General features: G+C 44.2%; 1 protein-coding gene across 1 annotated transcript in view; it reads right to left on the bottom strand.

The window, feature by feature from the left end:
- Positions 1-11410: 11410 nt before the first annotated feature.
- PPP1R14A (protein phosphatase 1 regulatory inhibitor subunit 14A) overlaps positions 11411-12064 on the bottom strand; it is a 41099-nt gene continuing 40445 nt past the window's right edge. Inside the window, exon 4 of the mRNA XM_040405366.1 lies at positions 11411-12048. Within this exon, the coding sequence (XP_040261300.1) occupies positions 11938-12048 (111 nt within the window). The 3' untranslated portion in view covers positions 11411-11937. The remainder of the gene's footprint in view (positions 12049-12064) is intronic.

The following is a 12064-nucleotide window of genomic DNA, read 5'->3' on the forward strand; positions in this document are numbered from 1 at the left end:
AATACCACCATACAGTGCTCAAATAAAAGCCATCATACAGTACTCAATGGTTAAAAATACTACCATATAGTGCTCATATACTGTAATACCACCATATATTACTCGAGCAATATTTCAGAAATTGTCCAGCAATCTATATCTGTATCTAGATAATTGGATGTTTGAAATATTGTCGCATATGGGGAAACAGTAAAGTAGTCACCAGATCTTGTACCTCACATTAACAGGCAAATTCCAGCAGAACCAGTGCTACCAGTAAGAATTCCTTACATACCAACATCTGAATGTTATTAGGTGTTCTATAAATAGAGAACAGGACATGAGAGGCAAAGGCTAAAAAAACGAGACTTTGGCTCACCAAGAAAATAAATATTCTCATTTGACCCCTTCCCAACCCAAAAACCCACAGCAGAACCAAAAACAACCAGCAGTGAATGTAAGTCGTCATCTTTCCTCTGGTAAAATTAGATTCAGATCTGTGTCTTGGAAAGTTGGGTGACAACCAGTATTGCCCCTATTTGCCTTCCATAGGGGTATCCGCCAGCTTTCCTTATACCCCCTGAATGGTTGATTAATGTACAGTATATGATCCAACAGAATGCACTTACTGGGATAGATGGAATATTAGGGGACAGTAATGGGGACGATCTTGCCCCCAGGATTGCATCTTCATCTACTGATCCTAAAATAGATCATCCCATGTCTGTTTTAGTAAATACTTGCGTACCCCATAAAATAACAGCTTTTGAATATTTTTTAGTACCTTGTGTTGTGTTGCTCCTCTGTTATTCCTATTGGAAATGTTTGAATAAATAGATAACTCGGTGTTACAGGTGTGCGCCTGTGTGTCACAGCGTTGATTGGGCAGTGTAGAGACACCCTATTGACAAGGGTAATGGTAGCACCCAGTCGTCAATTTAGGCTACTTTCACACTTGCGTTTTGGCTTTCCGTTTGCGAGATCCGTTCAGGGATCTCACAAGCGGTCCAAAACAGATCAGTTTTGCCCTAATGCATCCTGAATGGATAAGGATCCGCTCAGAATGCATCAGTTTGCCTCCGATCAGTCTCCATTCCGCTTTGGAGGCGGACACCAAAACGCTGCCTGCTTGACGAAACTGAGGCAAACGGATCCGTCCTGGCACACAATGTAAGTCAATAGGGACGGATCCGTTTTCTATGACACAATCTGGCACAATAGAAAACAGATCCATCTCCTATTGACTTTAAATGGTGTTCATGACGGATCCGTCTTGGCTATGTTACAGATAATACAAACGGACCCGTTCATGACGGATGCATGCGGTTGTAACGGATCCGCCCAAAACGCAAGTGTGAAAGTAGCCTAACTCATACAGTTCCAATTGGAATAACAGACGAATGGTACAAAGTAGAATTGTACAGTAAGTTACTTCAGAATTGTTATTCTATGAATGCAAGCAGTTGCTAAGAACAGACAAGTCAGGAGAGGTTGAGACAACATTTGTTAAATAAGGGGCAGAACATGTTAAAAAATTAAAGAGTGTTACTAACTTTTCCGACCCCTGCAGCTTCTGACCAATTGCCTGCAGAGCATCACTTCCTGGTCCCAGCTTGACACACAGGAAATGGCAGGAGATGCCTTCTCAACCAATCATGAGCCATAGCAGTGACCCGTCTCAGCCAGTGATTGGTTGATAGGGCATACCCTGCTATTTCCTGTGTGTCAAGCTGGGCTTAGGAAGAAGAGACTAATAGGGACCCAGAAAGTGCATTAAATTTAACCCCCACCATTGTCTAATTGATGGGCTGGCAGGGAGCCCGCCTTGCTGTATTATCGGAATTTCAAAAAGAGGAAAACGGTTTAAACAGTCAGGATGAGCTACAGAGGTGCAGAGGCAGCAGTCACACCCATGTCCCTGTACTGAATAAGACGAGACCAGTATTATGTATTGCATCTGGTAGGTGGGAGGTAGGTGGTTGCTACGGATTAAGCAATAGAGGAAACTTTTGCAATCTACCATATTCTTCTGACTTATGAATTTTTAGGCAAATTTCCCCGCTAGCAAGCAGAATGGTATGTGGCTGTATAGGGAAACATGACAAAAATGACAGTTTTTGAGACAAAACACGAGGATGCACCCAAGAAGCGGCATGTCACCAATCAAGGATATCCCTCCGAATACACCGTAACTTGTTTTCCTCCTTTTCGTGTTTGCACAATAGTAGGGGCCACATTCACCCGTTTAGAGGAAAGTCCAGATTCTTCCTCGTTTTGTTTAGACAAAAATAAAGCCCCCTCCCTTCTACGGTAATGACTCCATGTGGTGGTGGCCGGCTGCATCTGGACCATTATATACAAATGTCTAAGTAAAAGCAGACAAATAAATACTGAAAGCGAGAACATGTGCTAGATGATTCAGGACTGCTCCGAAGTAAGGCCAAATTCGCCTGGCTACCCCCAACCAGGGCTACCATCAAAAATATAGTATCTAGACCCCATATAAGTAATGGTCAGGGGGTCCCCATCTACCTCCATCATCTACCTTATTGCTTAAGGCCCCCTGAACACAAAAGTGTGCTGCCCGTTGCCGTATTGCGGACCGCATTTGTGGATCCGCAATACACGGGCGCCGTTCCTTGGGCATTCTGCATCACGGATGCGGACCCATTCACTTCAATGGTGAGGAACGGAAGCACGGAACGGAACCCTACGGAGCGCTTCCATGGGGTTTCGTCCCGTACTTCCGTTCCGCAAAAAAATAGATAGAACATGTCCTATCTTTTTGCGGAACGGTCGGATCGCGGACCCATTAAAGTGAATGGGTCAGCGATCCGCTGCGGCTGCCCCACGGTTGGTGTTTGTGCATTGCAACACCATACCCAGGACATTGGGTGATGACACAACACATAGAATGGAAATAGTAATCTATACGCCAGCATCAGAGGACATTACAACTACCAGTATGTCAAGTCTGTTATTATGGTATATCAGAGGAGAATTCAGAGTGGGAGTGCAAGAGGAAAGGACTACAACTCCCAGCACGTACATGCCGCTATTATGGGATATCAGAGTACAATTCAGAGAGGGAGTATAAGAGGAGAGAACTACAACTCCCAGCATGCCCAGGCAGTTATATGATATTAGAGGACATTACAGGGATGAGGTATGAGAGGAGAGAACAACTCTCAATGTGTCCAGGCCATTATTATGGGATATCAGAGGATAATTCAGAGAGGGAGTATAGGAGGAGAGGACTACAACTTCCAAGGTTTCTGAGGCTCACCACTCCTGAGTTCCACCCCTCCTGCACTGAACACCTGATGTTGATGTCATCACAGGTCCTTACCACTTCTCCTCTACACTGCTTACCTCTACCCCTACCTGCACTGACCACATGACAGTGACATCATCACAAGTCCTTCAGCTCTTGCACTGTAGAAATATTTTAGGTAACCACACATAATAGCAGTGTCACAATGTAGGGGGGGGGGGGGAAGTACATAGAATGACAACAGAAGGAAAAAAACCAAAAACTAGGCCTCACGGCTAGGGAAAGGGAAAAGGTCACCACCTAGGAAACCCTAAACCTAGCCCTGACTCCTGTCAGTATGAATAGACCCTTAAGGTGGGAGTATTCATACACTGTAAATCTAGGCCCTAGAAACCATGAATATCCTTAGGAGTAGTGACTGGGTCCGAGACCACTGGTTCCTTCCCAGATGAACGAACCAGCGTCTCTCTGAGGCCTAGTAAACAACGAGCAAATAGGAACAACAAAATACAAAGGGAAGTACACTTATCTTCAATAGAAAATGGAGGAGCAGGAACTCAGATGAGGACCACACACCAGCTCTTCCAACTCCAGGCAGAGAATATCAACCGCATGGTATGAAGTGTGAGTCCAGACTAAATAGAGGAGCAGTAATGACCAACAACACTGCAACAAGTGAAAACAGATAGGCTGTCAGATATCCTAACATGCAGCCAGTCTCTCAGATCTTCTAACCTCTGTCACAGGAGGGACCGAGACATGCAGTCACCTACCATTTTAGTTCAAATATATCCCCAAAGCGTGGTGCTGCTTTCAGAGCACCATACTGAGCGGAGGGTTATCAGTAAGATCTAGTAGGTTATTAGTAAATCATCCCATAAGAAAGAGACCCTAGTGACAAGTGCCACCGAACCATGGAGGTCCTGTTGTCACTGGGGCTCATTCAAGGAAGCTCGGGTACCCTGGTGGGCCAGTCCCATTCTTGTCTTGAAGTCAAGTTGGAGCTCCTAGACAAAGTTTAAAGTGTGTCCTGCACTGCGATGTCTCCATAAAACCAGAACATTATATCTGACGCATTTTGGCCTACACTGCTTTGCGAAAGGGCTAAAAACGCGTCAGTTTTTCTTGTATTTTACCCCCGCTAAAATAAATTTCAGTTTTTTTGGAGACATCGTAGCGCTGGACACATTATTTGAACTTCATGCGTGCTTTGTCTATGTAATAGCTGAGTAGCTGAAACAGAAGCCAAGGAATTAGGGTGTGTATATAGGCAGATGAGCGCTGTAATCACACCGGGGTCTACCCCCGCACCCCTCATGTGATGTTTGCCTCAAACAAACTCAAGATGTTTACATGTATAGAGGAATGCTTCTTGTAGAAGACTTGTCCTGAGGCCGATTAGCGCCGGGGCTGGCTGTCACCGCCATACACTGATTGAGGCCACATGTCCATCCCTGGAGAAGGAACAATGACACATTGACAACGGCTGCAGAGTGAGGGGGGGGGGGGGGGGGGATTTGCACAATAGGAACCATCCCCAAGGGGTACGAGAGGAGTGTGGAAATGGAAACTATATTGTGATATCCAATTCAGAATGTAACCCTCGCAATAGCTTCCTAACGTGATACACTGCATTCACACGACTGTATTTTTGTGGTCTGCAAAATGCTGATGAAGTCTGTGTAACGTCTGCGTTGCATCCATTTCTTGCAGACCCATTGACTTCAGTGGGTCCATGGTCCGAGAATAGGATATGTTCTATCTTCTGCAGAATGGACATCTGTGTGCTTTCCGCATCCGTAAGCCCGTTCCGCAAAAGATAAAACATGTTCTACTTGACCGCAAAATGCTGTTCATGGACCAATCGAAGTCAATGCGTCTGCAAAAAAAATGGATGCAACACGGACATCATCCGCGTTTTGCGGACCACAAAATACATACGGTTGCGTGAATGTATGGTGTAAAATCTCAGTAGACTAGAGATGATTCCTTTATGTGGCTATTAAAGGCCATCTGTTAGCAGATTTGTACCTATGAAACTGGCTGACCTGTTGCATGTGCGTAAAAATAGGCAATTTTTTTCTACGTTTGTGTAAAAAAAACTGATGCGTCCGTTAATTTTTTATGAGGTTGGCGGTGCTTGACTAGATTATTCTGGTGGTAATTGTCATCATTTTACAGCTCACAGTAAATGCTGGGATCAGACAAAAATGCATACAGTATGTGATTTCTTTTTTTAATGTCAGGATTCACTGTGCTGCTGCGTTTCAGTCTCTTGCTTTAAAGGTTTTTTTCCAGACTTTTAATATTGATGACCTATCCACAGGATCACCGGAGTTCTGACCCCTGGCCCCCCTTGCTGATCAGCTCTAAGAAGAGAGACAGGAGGCAGCATGCGTACACGGCTCGTGCCTTATTTTGATACAGCTGATCGGCAGGGGTGCCGACCGAGTGTCGGACCCCCGGGGATCTGATATTGATGACTTGTCCTGAGGATAGGTCATCAATATTAAAAGTATGGAAAACCCCTTTAATTGAAGTCAAATAATTTTTTTTGCTTACTTTCTGTAGGAAGGTTCAGTCCTGTTCTTCGATAATCCCACATAGTTTAATGTCATTACCAAATATGGACCCCTCTGTTGTGAACCATCTGCAGGATCATTAATAACCAGACATTCCCCAGGACTGATCGTGGCCGTAAATCCATGACTAACAGTTCTAATTCTCATGGAAGATAGTCCGGACCCCTAATCAGTAGATTTTTATAGACTAAGAAATTAGTTCTGATTTCTTTGGAAATATCCTGCAGATAACAGTTTATACACTAGCTGCAATGTGGCTCAGTACAAGCATTAGGTACCGATATATAAGGAACTGAACCCTAAATTGAAAGCCTATTTTTTAAAACAAGGATGCTCAACCTGCGGCCCTCCAGCTGTTGCAAAACTACAATTCCCAGCATGCCTGCACAGCCTACAGCTATTAGAGCATGATGGGAGTTGTAGTTTTACAACAGCTGGAGGGCCGCAGGTTGAGCATGCCTGGTTTTAAAGCAATGTTGTTTTCATGTTTAACATATTATGCTGATTCATTTAATACTATATCTTTCTATCGTTGCTTCGATCCTCATTTTTCTGATGCCGAGCTCCAAAACCTCTGCATTGGCATTTATATAAAACACAACGTACTGGCTGCCTGCAGCTGCCACTAGAGGGAGCTGTATCTTTCTGCATCATCTGTCCTGACTGAGTGCAATGTTTAAATAGTCTGCAGTAAAATCTCTAGCTCCCCCTAGTGGTGGCTGAAAACAATGAGAGTTTTAACTTTTAACTCTACGGTTGTGCGAAGCATAAGTTTGGATTTTTCCATTAGAAAAAAACGGAATAAAAAATGATTCAGCACATAATCCTGGACATTCACTTTAAAGCGATATACAGTGAGGTCCATAAATATTGGGACATCGACACAATTGTAAAATTTTTGGCTCTATACACCACCACAATGGATTTCAAATAAAACGAACAAGAGGTGCTTTAACTACAGACTGTCAGCTTTAATTTGAGGGTATTTACATCCAAATCAGGTGAACGGTGTAGGAATTACAACAGTTTGCATATGTGCCTCCCACTTGTTAAGGGACCAAAAGTAATGGGACAGAATAATAATCATAAATCAAACTTTCACTTTTTACTACTTGGTTGCAAATCCTTTGCAGTCAATTACAGCCTGAAGTCTGGAACGCATAGACATCACCAGACGCTGGGTTTCATCCCTGGTGATGCTCTGCCAGGCCTCTACTGCAACTGTCTTCAGTTCCTGCTTGTTCTTGGGGCATTTTCCCTTCAGTTTTGTCTTCAGCAAGTGAAATGCATGCTCAATCGGATTCAGGTCAGGTGATTGACTTGGCCATTGCATAACTTTCCACTTCTTTCCCTTAAAAAACTCTTTGGTTGCTTTTGCAGTATGCTTTGGGTCATTGTCCATCTGCACTGTGAAGCGCCGTCCAATGAGTTCTGAAGCATTTGGCTGAATATAAGCAGATAATATTGCCCGAAACACTTCAGAATTCATCCTGTTGCTTTTGTCAGCAGTCACATCATCAATAAATACAAGAGAACCAGTTCTATTGGCAGCCATACATGCCCACGCCATGACACTACCACCACCATGCTTCACTAATGAGGTGGTATGCTTAGGATCATGAGCAGTTCCTTTCCTTCTCCATACTCTTCTCTTCCCATCACTCTGGTACAAGTTGATCTTGGTCTCATCTGTCCATAGGATGTTGTTCCAGAACTGTGAAGGCTTTTTTAGATGTCGTTTGACAAACTCTAATCTGGCCTTCCTGTCTTTGAGGCTCACCAATGGTTTCCATCTTGTGGTGAACCCTCTGTATTCACTCTGGTGAAGTCTTCTCTTGATTGTTGACTTTGACACACATACACCTACCTCCTGGAGAGTGTTCTTGATCTGGCCAACTGTTGTGAAGGGTGTTTTCTTCACCAGGGAAAGAATTCTTCAGTTATCCACCACAGTTGTTTTCCGTGGTCTTCCGGGTCTTTTGGTGTTGCTGAACTCACCGGTGCGTTCCTTCTTTTCAAGAATGTTGCAAACAGTTGTTTTGGCCATGCCTAATGTTTTTGCTATCTCTCTGATGGGTTTGTTTTGGGTTTTTTCAGCCTAATGATGGCTTGCTTCACTGATCGTGACAGCTCTTTGGATCTCATCTTGAGAGTTGACAGCAACAGATTCCAAATGCAAATAGCAGACTAGAAATGACCTCTGGACCTTTTATCTGCTCATTGTAATTGGGATAATGAGGGAATAACACACACCTGGCCATGGAACAGCTGAGAAGCCAATAGTCCCATTACTTTTGGTTCCTTAACAAGTGGGAGGCACATATGCAAACTGTTGTAATTCCTGCACCGTTCACCTGATTTGGATGTAAATACCCTCAAATTAAAGCTGACAGTCTACAGTTAAAGCACATCTTGGTTGTTTCATTTCAAATCCATTGTGGTGGTGTATAGAGCCAAAAATGTTAGAATTGTGTCGATGTCCCAATATTTATGGACCTGACTGTACATGAGATAACTGTTGGCTGAGCCATAGTTGCAGATGGGATAGTTTAACAATCTAATGTGTACAGGGGCCTCTTGCAGTCCTCTTAGAGTCCTTTCCTAAGGACTCATTCAGACGGCCGTATGCTGTCTGCAAACATGTGGATCCGTTTTTTTGCAGATTAGATGCTGACCCATTCACTTCTATGGGGCCCTTTTCTTCCATTCCACGGCTCCGCAAAACAAATGAAACATGTCCTATATTGGTCAGTGAAAATCAGGATGTGGCCCCATTGATGTCTATGGGTCCGCAAAAATACGGAAGGCAATCCGTTTTTTTTTGCAGACACGCTGAACTGTCCGTAAAAAGACGGATCCGCATTTATGCAGACAGCATACAGCCGTCTGAATGAGCCCTAAGGGCTGTTTCACATGAGCGAGTACATTGCGGGAATCGCGCTCCGTGTGCGAGTGTGATCCTCCGCTCTGGACTTGCAGGAGCGCACGGCATTATCATGATTTATGATGCGTCTCTGCATGGCCTTTTTTCCACAGAATCCTAGTGACATAAAGCTGTCAGTATGATTCTGTAGAAATAAGGTCAAGCAGAGGCACATATGATTTATAATGCTGTGTGCCTCTGCTTGACCTTATTTCTACAGAATCATACTGACCGCTTTATGTCACTAGGATTCTGTGGAAAAAAGGCCATGCAGAGACACATCATAAATCATGATAATGCCGTGCGCTCCTGCAAGTCCAGAGCGGAGGATCACACTCGCACACGGAGCGCGATTCCCGCAATGGACTCGCTCGTGTGAAACAGCCCTCAAGTGAGAGGCTAATGGGACTGTATTAACTTAAAGGGGTTATCCCCTTTAAGACTAGTCCTATGAAGACAATAAATGTGGAAGCCATGCTGATGACAGCTACTATGCACTTACTGTTTCAGCAGGATCTCAATGTAAACTTTACAAGATTTCCATGACAGCAGACCACAAACTCAAAGTAAAACATTTTATTACCATTGAAGTAACATCACGGCATCCATGTTAATACTTATATTAAAAAGGCAACAAACGTGTATAAATACGCTTACATAGGCTCCAAAGTTAACTAGCCAGCAGTATAAAATCTCATGAGGTGGAAAAGGGCCAAAGAGCTTAGAAGAACCTCCTAGATTCTGGAAAGTTACCAGGTCCTATGGTCTGTGGAAGAAATGGTCACCTTAAAATATCAGGAACACTGATATACGTACATGTAAGGCCTCATGCACACAACCGTTGTTTGGGTCCGCATCCGAGCCGCAGTTTTTGCGGCTTGGATGCGGACCAATTCACTTCAATGGGGCCGCAAAAGATGCGGACAGCATTCCGTGTGCTGTCCGCATCCGTTGCTCCGTTCCGTAGCCCCGCAAAAAAAATATAACATGTCCTATTCTTGTCGGTTTTGCGGACAAGAATAGGCATTTCTACAATGGGCCACCCATTCCGTAAATTGCGGAAGGCACACGGGCGGCTTCCGTTTTTTGCAGATCCGCGGTTTGCAGACCGCAAAAAACGGAACGGTCGTGTGCATGAGGCTAAAGGGTAGAGAAAACCCAGAGTTAATAGAAAAGGGTCCCCATTCAAGACCCCCATGTACTAGTCAGAGTGCAGAGAGGCTATAAGGATTGTCTCTCACTCTGAAGGACCCAATTCCAAAACTTCTTCTGGTTTTGGCTGAAAAACATGCAGGAAAATCTGCCTCAAAACCTCCTCCAAAAAAACTCTGTGTGAACCTACCCTTGTGCAAATATAAAAAAAAAAATTTAATCTCAGGATAAATACAAACTGTCAAGAACTCACTAAAATCTCTTTAAAAAAATCTCTTAAAAACACTTTAAAAGCAACTAAACTTAACTTTATACCTGACGGCTCCTCCAGTGGTGTGTGAGCCATGGCTAAGACTATGCTCACACGGCCTCTGTGGTATGCGGTTAGTGTCTGTGCCTACTCCTATAGGTATCCATAGACCCCCATTTACCTGATGGAGGTTAAGGGTTGTAGTTTTGGCCCCCGTCAGGCTACCTTTTAATACTGTATAGAAATATACATACAGTCAACTGCGCTTGTACATGTAGAGGCTTTCTGCGAAAAAATGTCTACAGAGGGTTTCTTTTTTTTTTTCTTTTTTAATACAGATGCCTATGGTCGAAGAAAGCTTCAGCACACCTATACAGTGGCGTACGTCAACGCTTTCTATCGCAGGTCCTCCCTGTGAACACTTACTGTAGATACTAGTAGCCGGAGCCATATACATGAGCGAAAAATTGGCCAAAGCCACCAATATTGGTAGGATTGACCGATGATCTTAGGTAAATGGGGACCTGCTGATCATCCTTTAACTGGTCATGTTGGATTGCAGCAGCTCAGCCGAGTGTGCATGTGCATGGTGGAGGTGGCAGAAAGAGCTGTCGAAAGATATGACTGAAATATTATCTGAAATCCAAGTTTGATAAAGGTACTAGAAAGGCCTCTTTATAGGATGACCTGTATAACATGCCCCAGTACCACTATAGAGCACCCACTGAACAGTTCTCTGTTGTGGTGACAACAGGAAGAGCGCGGTGTATGTTAAAACACTGCATCCCTCTCAGCTGATTGGCCACGATGGATCAACTGACTCATTCACCGATCAAGGTGATTGTGATCACCCAGCAAGTGGCACCTACTAGCATAGTGATATTAGGATACCGAATAGGTCTATCGGGTGACTATGAGCCAAAACCTATGTGCAAATTATGGAATGCAACTTTTTTCCCCTTGGTTAAAAGGGGCTTTCCGAGACTTTGTAACTGATGACCTATCCTCTGGGTAGGTCTTCAGTATTTGATTGGAGGGGGTCCGATCAGCTGAAGACACCAGCGTTCCTGTGAGTGCCGTTGCCTTCTTGCGGCTTTCTCTAGGACATGTGACGTCACATTCATCGGTCACAAGGCCTTTCAGCAGCTCAGGCCCATTCAAGTGAATGGGGCTGAGCTGTGATATCAAGGATAGATACTATACAATGTACGGCACTGTGCTTGCTAAGCTGTGAGAAGGGCTGGTGCCTCCTCAAACAGCTGATCGGCGAGGGTCTCGGGTGTCGGACCCCCACAATCAGATACTCTGGATACCCTCTGGATAGGTCATCAGTTAAAAAGTCTCAAATAACCCCCTTTAATTTTTATGGAAAAGCAAAGTACCAGCTAAAGATATCACTATATGGTCCCCGGCCCTGTGAGATCACAGTCTATAAAGAAAATAACACTTATTGTGAACAATATATACGTAATACAGATATGTCTTCCTTCATGGTCAGGACGGGGGGAAGGTCTTGAGGAGCAATCTGTTTGGTTGAGCTTTCTAGTACAATAGATAATGCAGAAGAAGGTGGCGGTGTATCTGAGGCATCAGGTTGTAGAATAATGAGGTGCGGGAATGTGCGACACATCGATGTGGTCCTATCACCAGATGCCTCCTGATCATCACTTCCATGCTCATTTTGTCTTTTGCATCCATCCGTCTTTCACGTATAGAGATGCCTTGTGCTTGCGGACCTCTCCCCCCCGCCTCGTTATAGGTTAGCAGTATTCGTCGGTCACGCATGTTCCCGAATCTGATCTTCATTGCTGATCCCCAGACCGTTCTTCCTTAGGAGAGTCTGTTTCTGAAGTCCCTTTAACTTGAACAGCAAATCTCGAATAAAAGCCTGTAAAACAAGAGTC

This window comes from Bufo bufo, chromosome 8, assembly GCF_905171765.1.
Source record: "Bufo bufo chromosome 8, aBufBuf1.1, whole genome shotgun sequence".
In the NCBI taxonomy this organism is placed as follows: Eukaryota; Metazoa; Chordata; class Amphibia; order Anura; family Bufonidae; genus Bufo; species Bufo bufo.